Source organism: Schistocerca gregaria, chromosome 5 (assembly GCF_023897955.1).
Source record: "Schistocerca gregaria isolate iqSchGreg1 chromosome 5, iqSchGreg1.2, whole genome shotgun sequence".
In the NCBI taxonomy this organism is placed as follows: Eukaryota; Metazoa; Arthropoda; class Insecta; order Orthoptera; family Acrididae; genus Schistocerca; species Schistocerca gregaria.
This window is the reverse complement of record NC_064924.1, coordinates 555,334,202-555,356,606: the sequence shown is the minus strand read 5'-3', so window position 1 is coordinate 555,356,606 and position 22,405 is coordinate 555,334,202. Positions and strand designations below refer to the sequence as shown.

General features: G+C 42.7%; 1 protein-coding gene across 1 annotated transcript in view; it reads left to right on the top strand.

The window, feature by feature from the left end:
* The window catches only part of LOC126272703 (protein Wnt-5b-like), a 542,678-nt gene that overhangs the window by 262,587 nt on the left and 257,686 nt on the right, over positions 1-22,405 (top strand). The window contains exon 2 of the mRNA XM_049975739.1: positions 21,232-21,485. Coding sequence (XP_049831696.1) covers positions 21,232-21,485 — 254 coding nt within the window. The remainder of the gene's footprint in view (positions 1-21,231; positions 21,486-22,405) is intronic.

Sequence of the window (22,405 nt, the reverse complement as noted above, 5' to 3'; positions counted from 1 at the left end):
CGAGCTACTGTAAAACAGCAAGCACCAATACTGCCAGCTAACTACTGAAGCCACTAACTACTGATAAGCATAGTTAGTAAATGAAAGATTTTGATAGAGAACAAACAATGCATTTACCTTAATGTTAAAATGTCATCATATATAGTTCATGATATCCGGTATTATCAATTTACTGTTTCTGATGGACACACGTCCAGATCGTCCGCTCTCAAAATTCTGCCATCTCTCTCCCCACATCCACCACTGCTGGCAGCTCACCTCCAACTGCGCAACGCTACGCACTGTTAACAGCCAACTGCCCAACACTACAATAGCGAATTCCAACAATGCAAACGAGCCACAGACTGCACACAGCACAGTCAGTGATTTTCATATAGAGCGCTACGTGACGTTACCAACATAAAAACCTAAACAGCCTACTTACAATTTCTAAAGTGAATTTCAGTGTATAACAACATAATTCACAAGTAAAAACTGAAAAATCACTTCTTTGAATGCTTCTGGTGACAGATAATACGGTAAACGTCACTGTTGACAACAAATAACCAGCTACCGATTAGACAGGTCAAGAAAATCTTTTGTTCTATGTGAGATTACTTTCCTAAAGTAATTTCTTAAATAATTATACATCGTATGAAATAACCCGTTTACGTCGCGACGAGCGATCAAGGGATGTACTGAGATGTCTTTTTCTGTATTTTTCTATTCCTTCGAGCTTGCACATGAAGTTACTAGCTCCGCTACTGAGCGCACACTGGAAGAATTCCTCTGGCGTCTCGCACTGCCACACCTGAGCACTGCTGGCAGGGTGGCAGAGGACCTGCCATGGGTTCTCACAAGGGGACGCCACGACGTTTGGAACGCGGATTTACTGTAAACTTCGTACACTCGTAGTACTCCGTGAGGACAACAAAACGTGTAAGCAGTATCGCGTACTTCTCAAGCGTTATTGAGAAAATCGCACGAGAATTTCGGTCGTCAAATATTTATGTCTGTGCGAGGCCATTTTTACCACGAACCAGCGGCAGCCGAGTGCTTAGCGCGCATGACCCGTAATCGCCGGATCGAATCCTGTTCGACAGTTTTTTAAATTTCTAACACAGTTTTCTTTACTATTTATGTTGAAGTTGATATAATGGGAAAAATACGTGTAACCGGACGAACATTTATTAAATTTACAATGATATTTCGCAGTATATAATTTTTTATTATCACAAATGATATAATATTGTTGACTACCGACTAGTAAACGACTAAACGCATAAAGTGATACTAAAAGGGTATGCTTGTTCGTGATTTGAGAAATCCCTTATACTTAGGAGCCCGAAACTACTTGTTGCCTGCAAGTTTTGACCGGCACAGACGACTTTCGAAAGATGTGCAATTAATCGTCGCTTCCGACATTGCGAGTACAAGTTGCACAAGGGTATTTTTCGTAAAAACATGGAAAACAAAGTTAAACGGCTCCAGCTGCATTGATTAAATGTTATGTTTCTGTATACACAAGATCTTTTGAGGTTTTCTGTGGTAAAACAAACCTCGTTAACATTTGCAAAAACCTCTCTTTCAGCCGATAATTTGGGAGCAAACCATGCAGAACGCAGCATTTCCTTAAATATCGGCGCTGATAATTGGTCATCCAGTGCCGACTGCATTTTAACAGCATCATCACCAGAAGCAGTTTTCTCGTTCATTCGATTAAATACGAACAATTTTGAAGAAACGGACAAGCATACATTTTCAGTACATTTTATGCGTTTGGTCGTTTACTAGTCGATAGTTATGAATATTATATTATTTGTGATAATAAAAATTTGTAGACTGCCAAATAACATTGTAAATTTAACAAAAGTTCATCAAGTTACACGTATTTTCCCCATTATATGAATTCTAATATAAATAGTAAAGAAAATGTGTTAGAAATTGTGGTGTGCATACTGTAAGACCTTTGGTACACACACCAACAGATTATTTGACTTCTCGCTCTAACGAAGTAGGCGAGTGTCAGCAGTATGTCTCGTGGTCTTATTGTGGCGTGTTTATCTTCTGCCGTTAGGTCAGACGATAGAAATGCCACTTCCATGCTTAGAGTAACAGATTGACAGTGACCAACTTTAAACAGAACTTGATTAATTTTCGCACACATTTATTAAAATAATAAAAATCATAGATATTGATTCTGGATGCTGTTTACAACTGACAATCTGAAGTTCCTTTGGTCTTGGTACGTTAATCTTATTCTCACATATCTCTGATACTTGACAAAGTGTCTAGTCATTTATCCTCATAACTATGTACAGAAATATGGTAATCTTATTAGGCGCAGACTGAATCTTGACTATAGACTAATGCAGACTGACTAATCGTTGGTCTGTACACTCGTTAGAATAGCTCACGCGTTCAGGTATCACTGCGCGAGTGTGATCCGCGAGGAGAAAAGGTTCTACGTTAGCAGCAATCTCACTGGTTGTGTTACATTTAATACGCAGATCGGCGGAAGCAGAATTTGGTCCGTCTCTGAGGCAGCGCCATCTCGTGCGGAGACGGACGAACAGGACTCGATCCACCGATTACGGGGCTTGCACACTGACCACTTTTTTCTTTTCTTTTTTTTTGCATTTTGTTCGTTGTTGATCGTTGTGTTTGGTCGTTGCGGACGTCACACGACATCTGGTCAAGTTTGTTTGTTGATCTTTGGACTCCGTTTTTTTATTACAGAGGCCAAACAGCTCTCTGACCGAACACGCTGAGCTACCGTGCCGGCCAAACCACATCGCTGCCGCCGTTTCGTGTTAAAAGTGACAACGCATAGTCATATGTATTTGGCGACCGAATTTATCGTTCGATTTTCTCAATAACGCTTGAGAAGTACGCGCTACTGCTTACACGTTTTGTTGTTCTCACGGAGTACTACGAGTGTACGAAGTTTACAGTAAATCCGCGTTCCAAACGTCGTGGCCTCCCATTGTCAGTGCAGTGGGGCCCTTAGCCGTCGCACGCCGCCGGGCAGCCCCGGGCCCGCCGGCAGCTGGCGGCGACTCAACACCAGAAGCCGCTGCCGACCTGCGCGCGTAATGGAGCCGTCTGTGGCCTGGCCGCCCTCGCTGAGTCCTCACCTCCCCCCCCCCCCTCTCCCCCTCCACAGCAGCCGCCCCATTTACATTAGATTTACATTTTGATTGCCGCGCCGGTGGACAAACCGATCCGAGGGACTGACTGCTCCGATAAGGATTCTCACTCGGCGCGACGGCTATCGTAAACGAGCGCGGCCGGCCGCTTCCCACGGCGGCTGCCGTTAATGTCCGACTTCCGACGTGCCCCGAATGGAAAAGGAAGAAAGGGAGCGCGAGTGTCGCCGGCGCGCCTCACTCGGCGCTTTACGGCCCCGTCTGGAGACGCGCCAGTTGTCCGGGTCCGGCGCTGCGCCGGCGACGCCGACCGGCATACGAAAGCGCTGCTGCTGCGGGCAGGCGCCCAGCCTAGGGACGGCGGTCGACGCTCAAACTAACAGCCATCGGTTTTATTGTTTTTCTTTCTCTCCACTTTAACCCGATTTTTAGAACCGTTTAAACTGGAATAACCGATTTTCGCTTTTTTATCGCTGTTATTTCCAGTGTAAAACAGAATGTAGTAGCATATGCTTATGAGCTGTTGTGTGTTGGTGTAGGCTACTTGTCCTGTAACTCTAACAGCCTTCGGATCTCCTGTAGTAAACTTTCAGCTATATATTTACGAGAAATCTGGATGCATTATTGAGCTGCCTGTCAGAAAACAAGACACAGCAGTATGTGGAGATTTCACCCTTATTTTCTTTCAGTCATTAGTCTCCTGATTGATTTTATGCGGCCGGTCTCTTCTGTGTCAATCTTTCCAACTCAGAGTAACACTTGCAACCTACCTACCATCCTACTCCCTGAGTTATTTGTTGTTTGCACTATAATCTCCAGCAGTCTTTCTGCTACATAGATGTATTAATCAAAAGTCTGGAGGTTTACTTGAGTGTCGTGCAGATGAGAGGCCGCCAAGAGGTGACTAGATCAGGTAGGTATGAAAGTGATGTTTGAGTGGCGAGTCGGTGCAGAAAGCAGGAGAAGGGGTGACGTGAAGGGGCATGGACCGCTATGCAGAGGGCTGCCTGCATGAACTGTGTCACCAGATAGCTATGAACGCTCAGAAGTAGGACTGTGTTAAAATTAAAGCTTCAAGTATTCATCACGAACACTAAATTCACTTACAGACAAGCTATAGAAAATGTGAAGACAGCTTTGAAACCGCAGTAAAAAGACGAGTTAAAAAAATTAATTCTATATTTGAACAAGATACAGTACCAGACTTATTAATATTTATGTACAAAACTGTTTATAACTTCAGTAACAAAAGCTACAGACACGCTGCATATGCGTACAACACACCATGTAATAGGGCTTGAAGTCAGCTATTAAATTAGTATATTTATTGTAGTGCAGAACATATGGACTAAATGTTGTAAATAAATCATTTAATAAATAACAACGAAGTGCCAAAACTAGAGAGGATGACGGTTCAATCCCGCGTCCGGCCATCCTGATTTAGGTTCTCCGTGATTTCCCTAAATCGCTCCAGGCAAATGCCGGGATGGTTCCTTTGAAAGGGCACGGCCGACTTCCTTCCCCATCCTTCCCTAATCCGATGAGACCGATGATCTCGCTGTCTGCTTTCCTTCTCCAAACAACCCAACCCAACACTATACATCCACCACAGCTATATGAAAGATTAACTTCAGCATGAAAGATTTGTCCTACAGTTTCAATTTCCTTATATTTGTTTAGTACGAAAATTTGTAAGACAGTGTTCATAAGACTTCAGTCTCAGTAGTGTAGAGAGGAAGTGGGGAGTTGAATAAAGTGTACATTTGATTTACAACTTCCACTTCGTTTTGTGCGAAACTCAAAATATAACTTGTAATCGCTTCAACTTCAACGTTTAACATATAACTAAGTGATATCTATCCGCAAATAGTTTAAACATGTATATTAGGTATGTCTGAATTATTTGAAACTGTAAAATATTAAACCCAATGTAAAGGTGGTCGAACTTCCACATAGTCACTGGACTGCAATAGTCAATCACGTGTGATAAACGGTCAAGCAGAGCATGTTTCGGAGTCCTTTGATGTTCCTAAATAGTTGGGTAAGGTTCTTGATAAACTTGAGTAGCGAGAGAGTCGGATGTGTTCAGGCGCCTTCACTGTTAGAAATATTTCGATGTGCACCAATTCGAGACATTGTCATTTTGTTGTATAACTGTTTGCTATTTAAGTTAAGGATATGTGAATAGTGAGTGCCATTATAGCCAACAGTGACTGAACTTAGCTGTGGTGAACTGTTTGCTGGATGTAGACTAGGATGAATTTCTTGAATAGTTGGAATTTATTCAGTTTATTTGATTTTGGAGAACTGCACATTGCCTTTGACTTACGTTAGTTATCGCCTGCGAATGCTCTACCTGCTCTACTAGGTCAGTTATTTCATTTTTCATTTGTTTCTCTGTGTATAATATAGCCTTTGTGAAGGCGCCATTGAAAATATCATGCGCTTAAAATCATTAAAATGATAGTGAACTTTAATCCTGTGATTATGCTCATTAATATCCAGAGACGTCATTCCGCACGCTTGCACCTGTGCGCGCGCGCGCGCGTGTGTGTGTGTGTGTGTGTATGTGTATGTTTGTGCGTGCTTCATGCACTGACTATTCTTTAAGCTAGCCATTTAATTAATTTATGCTCCTTCAAGGGCACAATCCAATACTGCACAACCCTACGTAAGCAAACGAGTCGTAAACAGAGTTAAGATTGTGTACTCACCCTCTGGTGGTTATGTAGCAGAAGGTGATTTAAACTGGCGACTGATCTCGCAATCATTATCTGTTACCTTAAACCCCTCACTCACGTTGCAAGGTGTATACAATCTGAAACTTTAATGTGGAATGCAATATATTCCATAGCAAATTTTTGTCAATTTTGAAAATAGCATTACCAAAAAATTATCCAGAAAGTCCATTTCAAAAAAAGGGTGCCATGGATGACTAAAGAGATTCAGATCTCATGTAATATGAAAAGGAAACCTACTTTAAAGGTCAATATAAGTCAAGATTCAAAATTACTTGCATTGTACAAAAACTACAGTAATTTTTATACAAAGTCTTTAAAATGTCCAGAAATAAGCAAATTCTGATAGAAATTAATGCAGACAATAAGATTAAAAATCTACAGGCCATTGTGAAACGGGAGACAGGAGAACCAGACATTGTACGAGACACCACAACAATTGAACTAAATGACAGTGTTGTGGCTTATAACCCACATGTTGCAAATACTTTTAACAATCATTTTATTAGTGTACCAGCAAAAATAGGATTAAATAGTTCAGTTTAAGTAGCAGGAGAATATGTTTAAAATGTCATAACACACAACTGTAAGCAACTAGAAGTAGCAGTAGTATCTTTTACTGAACTTAACACAGTTATAAAAATTGGAAAAACAAACACTCGGGTGGTGTTGATGGAATTTCAAACATAATTGTGGAAAATATGCTATCGTTAAATCTGTCTGCAAGAAAAGTGACTAGAGAGACTTAAATAACTATCGACCAATTTGCTTACTACCAGTTTTTTCCCCAAAATATTCAAAAAAGTCATACACGCAGGAGTAGTTTCTCATTTAAGAAGAAACAATTTACGTAGCACTTCACAGTTTGGATTCTTGAATGATTGCTCGACTGACAATGCTATTGATACATTCACTCAAAACACATTAAAAGCCTCAAAAAATATAATATCACCAGCTGCTATTTTCTGTGATCGTTCGAAGGAGTTTGAGTGTATAGATCAAGTTGCTCTCTTAGAGGAACTTGTTTTTTTTTTTGCGTATGATACTAGTGTTGTAATAAATACCATTATAGAGAGCACCACAGAAGAGAGTGTCAATGATGAATTATTGAATTATTAAGTGGTTTTCTGAAAATGGATTCCCCTTTTTTTGAAAAGAACAGTCTATATTATTTTCTGCACAACAGATAGACTAGCACATGAAGAGGAGGCAGTAAACGGGGTAGAATGCTTCAGATTGTTGGGTGTACATACCGATGACAACTTGAACTGGAAGAAATATTTTATTGAGCTGTTCAAATAATTAAGTTTAGATACTTTTGCTCTTCGCATACTAGATAGTCTTAAAAACAAACGAATCAACCTTTTGACTTACTCTGCATATTTCCACTCAACAATGTCTTATGGAATAATGTTCTGGGATAGGAAATGTTGATTGCACAAAGGCGAACAGTTAGAATAATATGTGATGTACATCAATGGCCACCATGTAGGTACATCTTCAAGGAGTTTTGCATTTTAACTGCACCGTCTCAGTACATATATTCGTTAAAGAAATTCATCACAAATTATTATTAGAAAATAGTAGTGATTTTCATACTTACAGCACCAGAGGAAAAAAGACCTTTATTACCCATTATAGAAGTTGTCAGTCGCTCAGAAAGGAGTTAACAACAAAAAATTTTGATCATTTGCTCAGTAACATAAAATGTACTACAGGTAGCAAAGCAGGTTTTAAATTTAACCAAAAACGTTTCTCCTATACAACTGCTTCTGTTACATGGAGGAATATTGTTTGGAAATGGGAAGCATGGAAAAAGTTCATTAATATTAACAATATTCATGTGTATATATCCCGTAAACAGACTCGTTTCACAACATTTCGATTAAAAAATTCGTTCAGGTTGTCTGTAGAGCGTGTAACTAACAGCATCTTTGATGCTACTGCGAAGGACCATGTTTGTGTCCCGTATTCAGACGCATGTTACATGTTGAAGGGGTGGAGTAATGGGTGGGCATGGGCCCCTACCATATCGTTTCTCTGTGGTGTCGGTGGATGTCGTTTCTGAGAAGAGTTCCTACCCTTAAATAGCTTATCAATGAGCACACAGCAACCCCTCAAAATCTGTTGCTATCATTTTGTTATGGCGTGTGTTTCACGAGTGAAAGGCATAGATTAAGATGAAAAGACGAACAATTTTAGTGTTTCGCGTTTGACGCAAGTGTTGTGTTCAGCACTGCATAGCCAATACTGGAAAGGGCAGGAACTGATCGGCGCATATGCTGTGGCTGGTCCTCTACCTGTGGCAGTTGACATAATGGCTCTAGTCGAACTAGACGAGCGAACAGCGGCCTTAGAAGGAAGTCCAAGATAATAATTCCGCCATATAACACTTCAGGTTGATGTGGCAACGGCATCTGCTCATCGACCTGCGCACAAACTCAATCTGAAGCTTGATGAAGTAACGGCAGTGCATCAGCTGACCGGTTCAGATACCGTTGCTCATCAGTATTGTAAGAGCACACAGCCGGCGATGTGTTCTTGATAATTGCTATTATCGAAAACATATTGAAACGTCACACAGAACCCTTTTGTCGCAAGTGAAACGACCTGTGAATGCAGAAGTATTCACGGAATTCTGAATAATAAAAGAGAAAAAGAAAGATGACTAAAATATTTCATTGACTGTCGCTATTCCATTTCTTATGTTCGAAATTTAAAGTATGTAGAAACGAATACAAACAAGACTCTAATTTAGGTGACTGGAACGTAATTTTGCAGAGCCACCCACGAGTATGTTATGTTAGATAGGAAGAGAAAAACGTGTCGAAAATAATTTTCAGGACGTCCAATTCCTAGTTAACTGAAAACAGAAGATGGCATGAACATGTGCATGGCTGCCTCAACACAGATCATCAGCATTAGCCATGAAGTGTGTGCCGAACAAGGTAGGAATATGGGAAGGAAGAATTAGGAACCGGAACATTTCTTGTCACAATCTAATTATTATGAAAAGTTTGTGATTCGAGACGAGAACACGTGATTAATGGATATTCTACATGTTAGGAAATGTGTACCTTTAGACATTTCGCTGTTGTAAATTGGTTTGGAAATTTTGGTTCCTTACGCAACTTTCTGCTCGCTATATTTCTGGCTAGGCTCTGAATTTACGAAGTATAGCTGCATTTTAAACATTGGGATACGATCGCAACTTGTGACAATTCGCAAACTTGGGTTGCTGTTCTATGGCAGCATTGAAGTCTCCAATATTGCTTCTGCAGTGGGGACGCTAATCATTTGCGAGGTTTTCGTAAATGGCAAAGATACATTAAATAGGAAAAAAAGAATGGTTTTTCCATTATGTTCTGGCACTTGGGGGCACAGTCTCTTATTTATTTACATTAATGTCTTTCGTGTTGGAGCCTCGAACGATACGACGATTTCCTCATACATGGGAATTTCTTTTACGAACAGTTCAGGAGTTAGAAACAGAATATATGTTAATTCACGAAAACTGGAATCTCAATTTGGTTGCCCAATTATAAGATAATATTTTTCAATATTTCTAACATAAATTTCATAGTAAGATTTAATGTTGAAGTTACAGAGGTAGTATGGTATACAGAGCTCTGCACTTGTTTATTTTTTGTAATATTGACGATGATGTCTAACCAATCACACTTTAAAGCCTGATACTTTCAGGATTTCTCAGTTGGGTTGTCTAATAGGACGAGTATACGCTGTTGTAAGTTGGTCATAATAGACTGAATCTGTTTGTCGGACTGAAACATGAGAAATATGTTTGAATTTAGCTAGTGGAGTACCGGCAATCGTATCTCGAGCCTTTCGCTCATAACTGAACTATTTTACATTATTTATTGTTGATTATTGTAGTTATTTCATTCTTTTGCACTTCATGTGTTAAAATATTTTGTGTGTTTTGCCTCCGCTAAGGGAGATAACGATTTTGGCCCAATAACTATGTCAAACGTTGGGAAAGTGAAATAACATTAGGTTAATAAAAACTATTACAGTTCCTGCGTAAGTCGTAACATTTTTGTTTATCCACAACGCGTTTTGACGGTTACTCCATCATGCTCATGCTTGCACAAAATTTGTACTTAGTTGTAAAGTGAAATGACGGTATGGTATTATTGATTGGAAAACCCTGTCTCTGGAGTTGTACGGTCGCTTGGTGGAAGTCTTCATATTCTACAAAATTTCGATAATTTGCTAATCTTTGCGATGAATATGATCTGAAATGATAAGTGCAACATTTGCACCCAGTATCCGAGCGAAGAAAATCGAGAATCGAACCCGAGACCCACGCTCTAGAGGCAGCGACGATAACCACTTTTTTTTTCCTTAGTGTTGTCCATCAATGTTCTCTTTTCATTTGGTCTGGCCGGCTGGAGTGGCCGAGCGGCTCTAGGCGCTACAGTCTGGAGCCGCGCGACCGCTACGGTCGCAGGTTCGAATCATGCCTCGGGGCCGGCCGCGGTGGTCTCGCGGTTCTAGGCGCTCAGTCTGGAACCGCGCGACTGCTACGGTCGCAGGTTCGAATCCTGCCTCGGGCATGGATGTGTGTGATGTCCTTAAGTTAGTTAGGTTTGAGTAGTTCTAAGTTCTACGGGACTGATGACCTCAGAAGTTAAGTCCCATAGTGCTCAGAGCCATTTTCATTTGGCCTGCGTGGACGTCACATGACATGTGTAAGGGCTACAGGAAATGCTCTGCAGTCTGACACAGCAAATCGCTTACGTTTTCCGCTGTCACTGAACTGATACAATCATGCCGTTGAGTAACAACAAAGTCCATGCCGTAATCAATGAGAAGTTTACGCTATTTTCCGCATCAGAATGCGGAGCGTACCCTGTCTTCTCGCACATGCTAGATGCAACATAATCTCCTCGTCACCTCACAAACTACTGAAAGGAATTGTCCAAGCCTAAAACTAGCAGCAATGGTGTAAAAAGGTATTATGTCCAAAACTGATATTTTGAGACCGTGATTGTGCACAAAATACAAGTTGATTCTCAAAGAGGAAAACAGCAACCAGCCACTGTTAATAATACTATTTATTTACACAGATAGTGGCGTTACCAGTTTCGAACCGACACGTTCATCTTCTGACGACTGTTGACGATTATAACAAATGCAACCTAACGTGTAAATAAATAGTGGTTGGTTGCTGTTTCCTCCTTGCGACGGTGTAAAAGATTCGCCCACCACAGGATGACAGCATAACACTGTCGAGCTGGGTAGTGAACAAAGGAAACTCTTGGGTCGTAATAGTTTCATCGAGTTTAGCAGCCACGCTTCTCACAACACATAACGTAGCAAATAGTTATTAGACTATGGGCGTTTGCTGCCTGATTATCCGACATGATCAATGTGTAATTTTACGTTGAAAGTACATAAAAGAGAAAGTCTATTATTTTCGGTCTTGAGCTACTGAACATTTTCAGCACTCCATACAAAAGTTGCCACCAATAACCCCTAACCCCATGGTAAACTTCCACAGCAGCTTATCAGTAAGGACCGTTACCTTAGCGATAACTGAAGAAAGAGCTTCGTCCTTGCTTCCTGCAGTATCAAGTATATTTTCAAGATCCTTGTTTCAATTTACTTCACAGCTGTCAAAGTCATAGCTTGTACTGGCATTGTCGTTTATCCAGTCTTTTGTACGCTGCTAGAATAAAAATTATTCTCTAAATATTCTGCTGAATACATGGTTGGCTAAGAAGGGTTAAATGGCTCAGTTGTAAAACGTACAAGAGCCTGATGTCGCCTATTGGGGACATGCCCTTGTAATTAGTATTCAGATAAAACAGCCACAGGTGGCGCACAGTTCACTAGTACCGGTTTCACTCGTCAGACGCGACACCATCAGATGTAGAGCTGAACCCTTGTCCTTCAGAATGATAGTCTAGTATGCTAACCACTACGCCACGTCACTCGTTGTGGAAGGTTCGGTATTTAAGGACGACATCAGATACAGTTAATCACTAACAGTCGATTTACGAAACTGTAGCTTAGAATCATTGCCCAAGTCAGATATGTACACTCCTGGAAATTGAAATAAGAACACTGTGAATTCATTGTCCCAGGAAGGGGAAACTTTATTGACACATTCCTGTGGTCACATACATCACATGATCACACAGACATAACCACAGGCACATAGACACAGGCAACAGAGCATGCACAATGTCGGCACTAGTACAGTGTATATCCATCTTTCGCAGCAATGCAGGCTGCTATTCTCCCATGGAGACGATCGTAGAGTTGCTGGATGTAGTCCTGTGGAACGGCTTGCCATGCCATTTCCACCTGGTGCCTCAGCTGGATCAGCGTTCGTGCTGGACGTGCAGACCGCGTGAGACGACGCTTCATCCAGTCCAAAACATGCTCAATGGGGGACAGATCCGGAGATCTTGCTGGCCAGGGTAGTTGACTTACACCTTCTAGAGCACGTTGGGTGGCACGGGATACATGCGGACGTGCATTGTCCTGTTGGAACAGCAAGTTCCCATGCCGGTCTAGGAATGGTAGAACGATGGGTTCGATGACGGTTTGGATGTATCGTGCACTATTCAGTGTCCCCTCGACGATCACCAGAGGTGTACGGCCAGTGTAGGAGATCGCTCCCCACACCATGATGCCGGGTGTTGGCCCTGTGTGCCTCGGTCGTATGCAGTCCTGATTGTGGCGCTCACCTGCACGGCGCCAAACATACATACGACCATCATTGGCACCAAGGCAAAAGCGACTCTCATCGCTGAAGACGACACGTCTCCGTTCGTCCCTCCATTCACGCCTGGCGGGACACCACTGGAGGCGGGCTGCACGATGTTGGGGCGTGAGCGGAAGACGGCCTAACGGTGTGCGGGACCGTAGCCCAGCTTCATGGAGACGGTTGCGAATGGTCCTCGCCGGTACCCCAGGAGCAACAGTGTCCCTAATTTGCTGGGAAGTGGCGGTGCGGTCCCCTACGGCACTGCGTAGGATCCTACGGTCTTGGCGTGCATCCGTGCGTCGCTGCGGTCCGGTTCCAGGTTGACGGGTACGTGCACCTTCCGCCGACCATAGGCGACAACATCAATGTACTGTGGAGACCTCACGCCCCACGTGTTGAGCAATTCGGCGGTACGTCCACCCGGCCTCCCGCATGCCCACTATATGCCCTCGCTCAAAGTCCGTCAACTGCACATACGGTTCACGTCCACGCTGTCGCGGCATGCTACCAGTGTTAAAGACTGCGATGGAGCTCCGTATGTCACGGCAAACTGGCTGACACTGACGGCGGCGGTGCACAAATGCTGTGCAGCTAGCGCCATTCGACGGCCAACACCGCGGTTCCTGGTGTGTCCGCTGTGCCGTGCGTGTGATCATTGCTTGTACAGCCCTCTCGCAGTGTCCGGAGCAAGTATGGTGGGTCTGACACACCGGTGTCAATGTGTTCTTTTTTTCCATTTCCAGGAGTGTATGTTCACTTTTCAGTGCACGCGGTACCGATCGGTGGTTTTAACCCGCTAACGTATGAGCACAAGGGCAAAGACTCTAAGTTACCATGTTGTGAGTCGATAAAGTTCATCTGATGATGCTCTTGGCTGATGCCCGAAACAGGATTCAATAGATCAAATTGAGTGCGACGTATGGGTGCTTTATCTGAAAATCAGTTTATAAACCAACCAGGGAAATAAAATTGTTTTTATTCAGTAATTGGGTTTGTTTCTTCGTAGTATTGCTTCCTCCTTCTCTCTGTCTCCGTTATTTGCACGCCGGGTGGTTACAAGATCAACCTACTGTTGGGCTGAAACCCATACAGCGAGGACACTTAATACTCGCATGACTTCCTCTGACCTGACCTGGCCTGATTTCGTACCACCTCTCACCGATAAAAGCATTGTGCAAAAGAATGGAATGGCCAATGCGACTGGACAGATTATTTGATGTCTTCTAAGAAAATGCCGATGGCTTTTCAGTCGCTCGAAGATATAAATGTAAGGTATGCCACTCAGTGTCATAACATCGTTTTGATTGATGTGAAAACTGGATCCGTACGCAACATATGAAAAAGACTGTAATGTAGTACTGTGTTGTAAGTGAATAGCTCGCTTCAAAGAAGCATACACCCGGTATAAAATGTCTTTACCACTCATATTGCCCAATTGACGCGTTCCGGATCTATTTCTATCATCATGTAACCAAGTGCACAAAGGGTCACAGAATACGAGCCACACCATATGTAAGTCTAACGTAAGCTACAGCTAATAATGATCTAATCCTGTGACGTTCGTGCACTTGGTTACCTGATGATGGAAATAGATCCGAAATGCGTCTAATGAGCAATTTCAGTAATAAAAACATTTTTCACCGGCTGTATAGCTTTTTTGAAGCGACCTATTCAGCTTCAGTACAATACTACGTTATACAGGGTGGTCCACTGATAGTGACCGGGCCAAATATCTTACAAAATACGCATAAAACGAAAAAACTACAAAGAACGAAACTCGTCTAGCTTGAAGGAGGAAACCAGATGGCGCTATGGTTGGCCTGCTAGACGGCGCTGCCATAGGCCAAACGGATATCAACTGCGTTTTTTTTAATAGGAACCCCAATCTTTTATTACATTTCGCTTTATAAAACCATCGAGAACATCGAGTTCGCCACAACAGCTGGAGACAAGAAGAACCGCATACCAGTTAAGAGTGTTGCTGCTACTGCACTTGTCCACGGACCTAGTGTTTTCTGTGGTTGTAGACTTAATTTTAGTATTGATATTAATGATACATTCGATCATGGTAATGGTTGGATCACTGTAGCCGTTGTACGTGGAGGTACGGGAGTTCCTAACGTACCTGGACTTGAAAGTTTTGTTGATAGAAACATTATTGTCTATCGTACTTACCATATGGCAGAACTTGCTAATAAAGACTTTGGTAAATCTGCTTATATGTCACCTTCTGCATTGTCTTTGTATACTCGTAATAAGAGAAAAATATCTGTAAATGAGTCTGTATTCATTTGGGTTAAAGGTAAAGGAGTATGGACCACCCTGTATATTACCGTCGTCCCCTGCCACATTTCATGTTACAACTATATACAGAAATGGCTGAAAGTGAAGTGTAGGAAATTTGCGAGGGGAAAAAAGAGATCCTGGAAGTAAATGAACGTGGAAGTGGGAAATATTAGGTTATCAGATTATAGATGTAAGTCCACTGAAAATGTCAAATTCAATAAAGATCTGAAAGCTAGATCAGGAAGCACTCCCTTATGTGATTACAGTAATACTTTTCTAACCAAGGTAAAGACAAAAGAAAAAGCCATGGAGATATGGAGATGGCACGTCCATTAGCGTAACTAGAAGAGTAAAAGTAACTAGAAGAATAACTCCTTCATGGACGGAGGCTGGGAATATTTTTGTGGGACGAAGACGCAGATCTGGCAACGTTAACGGTCCGTTGTTTCGTTGACACGATGGCACATTTAATAGATTTTCTGCATACGTATGCATGAATCGTTTTTTATGAAGGAAAGGGAAATGTGCCAAAGTTAGAACGTAACGAGACGGACTCAGAACTTCTCCGAACGAATCCTGCTATCTCGCAGGGTACACAGCTTGGCCGTTATCAGGCTGGAGAATACTCACGCGCGCCTCTGGAGAGCAAAGCAAACACTGAGTAGACGTGTTGGCACCACTCCTAGAAGCAGGCGCGGCGCGTGGGCAGTTCTCGCACACTGGCAGTAATCGGGTGTGTGCGGCTTAACTACAACACGAGTCATCGGGTGATACTGCTAGTCGTGTGCAAGGGAAATGCAACAAAATGATTCTGAGAATATCGCAGCAGATTTTGGTCTTATATAAATGCTGTTGGCCACCCAGGTCAAATCTGCTTCTACTGCTGCATTTACATCTGTACTCCGCCAGCCATCTTGTGGTGTGTGGCAGAGGGTACTTAACATACCTCCTTCATTCTACCCCCCCCCCCCCCCCCCCCCCTTACCTGGTGCGCGGCGAGAAGAGTTACTGTTAATACGAATCTTTCTATACTACTTTTACTTTTATGGTCTTTTGGAAGATACACACAGAAGGAAACAGTGTATTGACTAAGTATTCTCGGAAAATAAACTCACACAGTTTTAACAGTAACACACGTCTTGACACACGGCATAACGTCTGCCACTTTAGTTGCACGGGGCCTCACGCTTCAGCGCTTATTAAACAGACCTGCGCTGAAACGTGCTATTCTTGTTTGTACCTACTTTATTTCCTCTATTAATCCTACCTGGAGTTGGTCATAGACTGGCGAGCAATATTCCAGTACCGGTCGAAAGACGGCCTCTTAAACTGCCTCCTCCGTGGGTGGATTGCGCTTCCTGAAGATAATTCCAATGAATCTCATACTGACATCTAGTTTTCCTGCGATTTGTTTTATGTGGTCGTTCCACTTTAACTCTCTCCTTAGACGAAGTACTAGATATTTATTGGATGTCTCTTGATCCAGAATTTGGAGACAAGTAGTCATAACACAACGAAACATTGCTCCTATTTTTACATATTTATACGTTACATTTGTGTATGTTGACGGGTCAACTGCCGATCCCCACACCAAGTATCGATCCTCTGTATATGTTCCTGTATTTTGATACTATTTTTGCTATTGTGACTGTTACATATGCATTAATAAGCGTTGTGGATAAAGAGATTTTCCTCTTGTCCATATTTCTACTCCACAAGAAAGAACGAATATTGGTTTTAACTTTCTAAGGAACATGAGGTACTTAGAGCAGAGGACGCAACAAAAACGGCAGAGGACATGAGCATTCGCTTATCCATTTAGGTAAGGCGTAGAGGAACTGAACTCTTCTTTGCTGAATGGAGAGTTGCGCTCCGCTCCCTCCGATGCCAAAGTCGTACCCGCTGATCCGCCTGGCACATACTCCGACTCGCAGTGATTTAGTTGTTAGTGACTGCGGAGCGTCAGATTTATGATCTATGTTCTGCACGTATTCTTGTTTTAGATCTTACTGGGATCAAAGTCTGATTACTCTAGATAGAGTTTTGTCCAATTTTGTAGGATAGTCAGCTAAAGACTTATTTCAAACAGTCCATAAATAAATAATGCTACAGAATATAAGTGTCTTTGCTCTCGTGCCTGTTATGGTGCTATCTATTTCAGCACACAGTTCCTTGTTGTGCATAAATCGATATCTGAAGGCTCAATTTACTGTAGTGTTTCACTTTCCCAGTCCCCTTTCTCGATTGTCCTTTTCAGGTCGTCCAATACGAAAAGTTCTTTCGCAGTACAGTCGTGTCTTAAGGCAAACTGAAGGCGACAAAAATCTGTAATAATCTTAGAGACGTCATAATTAATTTTCAGTTTGGCATATTAATTCATTGCAAGGTGATGCTTGATGTATTTCCACGACGATTTAGCGAAGCCTTCAGCACCAGTTGTGAACTTTACTAAAACATTTCAGCGTATGCGACCGCGTCCACGTAGGCTAACAGACCAACACAGGGTATCTGAACGATTTAACCTTTTGTATCGTTTTGGACTTTCAGGGAACTCTGTTTTATTAATCGTCATCATCAACAGCACATTAGCTGCCTTGTGGCTAGGGGAAGGAAGTTTGTGACGGTGCATTTCACTCGACCTGAATAATTTTATGGCGACTATGAAGATTAATTGGTGTCGGCGTATCATGTATGTTTCACCTTGTTCAGCGTTCCAATCCTTCTTTTGCCGCTTATCTCTAAAAAAAACAGACCTAAAGGTTCCGAAGATCGTGGCAAAGTGGTTAGGGTATCGTATTTTAGTAGAAGGGCATTTGGCTCCATCCTTCAAGAAATGATCAGCTGCTCCCATATCCACCGTATCAGACCTCTGGGGACGTGCGCGGTGAACGTTATGCAACGTTAATTGACGTGCTACGGTTCTAGAATGTTGGCAGTGACCTCGGGGAAAGAGTGGATAAACAACAGGTAGCCAGTCTGCAGAGAGTGTTGGGTCTAAGTGGACGCAGGAGCCATCTGTGGTACAGAAACTGTTCTAATGTGATGTTAGCTGTAAGTGGATTGTGGTGGCGTGTTGCGACAAGAAGAATTGGAAATTTGCCTATTTTTTCTCTGTTTATTATCTTGGCTGAATGTCACCACGTGGAAGTATTCTACTGCATGTTAACAACCTCTCTTTGAGTTTGCTGTCCTCCCTCACGCCAGCTCTCTTGCCTGTTGCTTTAGTGATTAGAATGAAACAACTAAATCACGGCCCAATAAACTATAATCTACTGTCGCGCAACGGAATAACAACTTATTAGCAAACAGGTGTTGGAAAGTGACTTGGGGGAAAAATATAACTTTCTGATACGTTGCACATAATTTAGTTCCGAAGTCATTCATCACTGAAAGGATTCTTCTGCCTTTCTAATTATTTAAGTTGTAAAGTGAGAAAATTCACAGAAGAGCTAGGGATCTTTTTGCGTATATGTTGAGATGCTTCCATAATTTAAAATGAAAATACGAGGGTTGGAACTTTAATAGTGGCAACTATTTATTTACAGCTCGTACAAAATAGATAAGTGTTTCAAAGTTTTACTTACCTTCAAAGTCGTCACGAGCAATGTGTATAACCCGTTGTCACAGGTGTGGAAGTTGTAGGATACTCTTAGCAGTCCCAGTTATGTTGATAGTTCGAGCGGCGCGGTCTATTGCCCAACAAATTTGTAGAAGTTCTGCAGCGAATGCTGTGAAGTGTTTCCTTCAATTCAGAAATCGAGTTGAACTCATGAGGGTTTAAGTCAGGGGAGTGCAGTAGGTGGTATAGCAGCCCCATCAGCCAAACAAATCAGTAACAGCTTGCACTGTACGTGCTTGAGCATTGCTATACAACATGATGGTCAGGTCCTGCACGAAGTGTCATCACTTCTGTCTCTAAGCTGGCCGTAGGTTGTGTTCCAAAAAGAACCTTCATTTTGCAGGACAATGCTCAAGAACGTACAGTGCACACTGTTACTGATTTATTTGACTGATGGGCCTTACCCTCATGAGTTCAACTCAATTTCTGAACTGAAGGGAACGCTTCACGGCATTCGCTTCAGAGCTGCTACAGTTTCATCGGACAATAGACCATGCCGATCGAACTGTCAACACAACTGGCGCTGCTAAGAGAATCCTACGACTTCCACATGACTGGCAACGGGTTATACACAATGCTGGTGATGACTTTGTAGGTCAGTAAAATTTTGAAACACGTATCTATTTTGTACGAGCTGTAAATAAATAGTTGCCACTATTAAAGTTCCAACTCTCGTATTTGATTTGTTAAGACAAAGTTAACTCGTTCAACACACAATTTTACAATCATAATCAGAACATTACAGCAACGACGAGTGGTACCAATAACATTCAGCAATTCAAAGATGATTTCATTTAGTGAGAAACTGAGGTAATCGTGTATGCCAAAGAAAAGTATTACTCTCTCGTATTTTTCACAGATACACTCGGAAAACATGACTTTCTGTTAATTGTTAAACACTGGTGACAGTGTAGGGAAGTACCTCTGCCTGAACCGAAGATGGGACCCTACCAAATTCTTATTAAATCCAAAAGCCGGACAAGGGTAGTACGACTCTAAGAGTTCCGTACAAACATAATTAACCACAATAATATTAATAATAATTTCTTGTGGCTCAATGGCCTCGTATAAGTCTTGCTGTTGGACGCCACTTCGGCGATTTGTGTGTCCCTAACATCCCAATTGTCCAGCCGGGGAAAGGGAACCAACAGTTCAACGTGGAATCCGAGCCACGTGTTGTTTGTGGCGATTCGTCACATCGTTGAGAGGTGAAGGCTAGGTTAAAACGAAGCGTGAAAAATCCGTGGTCCGATCTAGCTTTACCGCTAGACCAGTAGGCCCTTTAGACAGTTTATCCAAAGGTTTTGACGAATCGGTTTGCGAGTATTATAATATGATACATATATGACAGTATCTTTGGCTCCATTGACTTCAGAGCTTAGATGATTTAAACGGTCGGTGGATAGTAGACCTTAGTATTCGACATTAAGTTCAACTTGATATCTTTAATCGTTCCTGAGAAAAAGAGTCTTAACATTAGCACAGGCAGACAGACATACGGAGAACAAAGCTAGCCTTTAAGCCTTCCGTTTTTACCGGCTGAGGTACGGAACCCTAAAAATAACCGTGAAACGCTGTAAGTAAGCTGTTTAGGTTTTTATGTTGGTAACGCCACGTAGCGCTCTATATGAAAATCACTGTCTGTGCTGTGTGAAGTCTGTAGCTGCTTTGCATTGTTGGAATATTCGCTATTGTAGTGTTGGGCAGTTGGATGTGAACAGCGCGTAGCGTTGCGCAGTTGGAGGTGGGCCGCCAGCAGTGGTGGATGTGGGGAGAGAGATGGCAGAATTTTGAGAGCGGACGATCTGGACGTGTGTCCATCAGAAAGAGTAAATTTGTAAGACTGGATGTCATGAACTGATATATATATATATATTATGACTTTTGAACACTATTAGGGTAAATACATTGTTTGTTCTCTATCAAAATCTCTCATTTGCTAACTATGCCTATCAGTAATTAGTGCCTTCAGTAGTTACAATCCTTTATTTAGCTGGCAGTATTGGCGCTCGTTGTATTGCAGTAGTTCGAGTAACGAAGATTTTTGTGAGGTAAGTGATTCATGAAAGGTATAGGTATTGTCACTCAGGGCCATTCTTTTGTAGGGATTATTGAAAGTCAGATTGCGTAGGGCTAAAAATATTGTGTATCAGTTTAGTGATGATCAGAATAAGTAAAGAGCGAAATGTCTGAGTATGTTCAGTTCTGCTCAGCTGTTTGAAAATCAAATAATGTAATAGGTTTATTAGCACAGTCATTCACAAATTTTTCTAAGGGGACGTTTCACATTTGACAATTATGCGTCAGCAAGGAGCATTAACGATAAAATCATAGAAGGCAATGTTGTACAACCTTAGTAGGGACAAGATCCGACTGTTCGGGAGTAGGGTATTACAATCGGAGATAGTGTTCCGAGGCAAACTTTCGTCATAACGTAGAGGTTTTCCAGCACAGTAAAATATAAATTTTCCTAAGGGGATGTTTCAACGCAATAACAACACAGAACACGTCCCTGAGGCAAAGTGAACACAGTTGAATATGGTAATCCACAAAACTCTGTTCCAAGAACAGACAGAAATGCTGTGAAGGGCACATCCGCTAACTTACCAAGTTCCCCAAGAAGCGATTCGTAAACATCACTCTGCTAGCGAAAAGAGTCCTCTGTTCTCAAGAGTGGGGGAGAGAGTGGTTGGCTAACGGAAGTCTGTTACTGTGTTGCAGGCAGCTGGGACTGGAGCGGCCGGAGGCGGGTGCGGGGGCGGAGTCGGTGCCGGAGTCGGAGGCGGAGGCGTGCTCCCTGCTGGGGGGCGGCGCGGCCGAGCGGCTGTGCCGGCTGCACGCGGACCACGTGGCCGCCGCCCGGCGGGCCGCCCGCGCCGCGCTCCAGGAGTGCCAGTGGCAGTTCCGGCAGCGCCGCTGGAACTGCTCCACCGCCCAGGGCTCCAGGACCGTCTTCGGGCCCGTCTCCAGGATCCGTGAGTACCCGCCAGCGTCCGCGTCTCTGCCACTGCAGCCCTCGGTGCGCCCTTCTTGCTCCTTCATCTACAGGGGATCGACAAAAATGTGGAAGCACCACGAGAAACGTATGCTTCGACATAAATCTAGATGCTAACTGTTGTGTACATAGTTCCGCGTAGTCAGCGCGTACACAACTTTCCCACTAGAGCGCGCCTCGCTGAGCACAACAGCGCAGGCGCAGGGCTCGTCCGTCTCCACACTACGAGATGGCGCTGCCTTAGAGACGGACCAAATTCTGCTTCGGCCGATCCGCGTATTAATATGTAACGCAGCCAATGAGATTGCTGCTAACGTAGAACCTTTTCTCCTCTCGGATCACACTCGCGCGAGGTATTATAACGAGTGTAGAGACCTCCTATTAGTCAGTCTGCATTTGTACACACCAGTCTGAATTTGTCTGCACCAGTCTATAGTCAAGTTTCAGTCCGCGCCTAATAAGATTATCATATTCCTGTAATTACCCATGAAGATAAATGTGTAGACCCTTTTGTCAGGTATCCGAGATATATGTAAGAATAAGATTAACCTACCAATACCAAAGGAACTTCAGACTGTCAATTGTAAATAGCATCCAGAACCAAGTTAAGTAATTTTTATGCTTGTTATTATTTTAATAAATGTGTGTGAAAATTAATCAAGTTCTTTTTAAAGTTGGTCACCGTCAATCTGCTACTCTAAGCGTGCAAGTGGCATTTCTATCGTCTGATCTAAGGGCAGAAGATAAACACGCCACGATAAGACCACGAGACATATTGCTGAAACTCGCCTACTTCGTTAGAGCGACAAGTAAAATAATCTGATGGTGTTTGTACTGAAGGTCTTACAGTATGCACACCACACTAACCGAGCCTGCAGATTGCGCTGTTCTATTTTACTA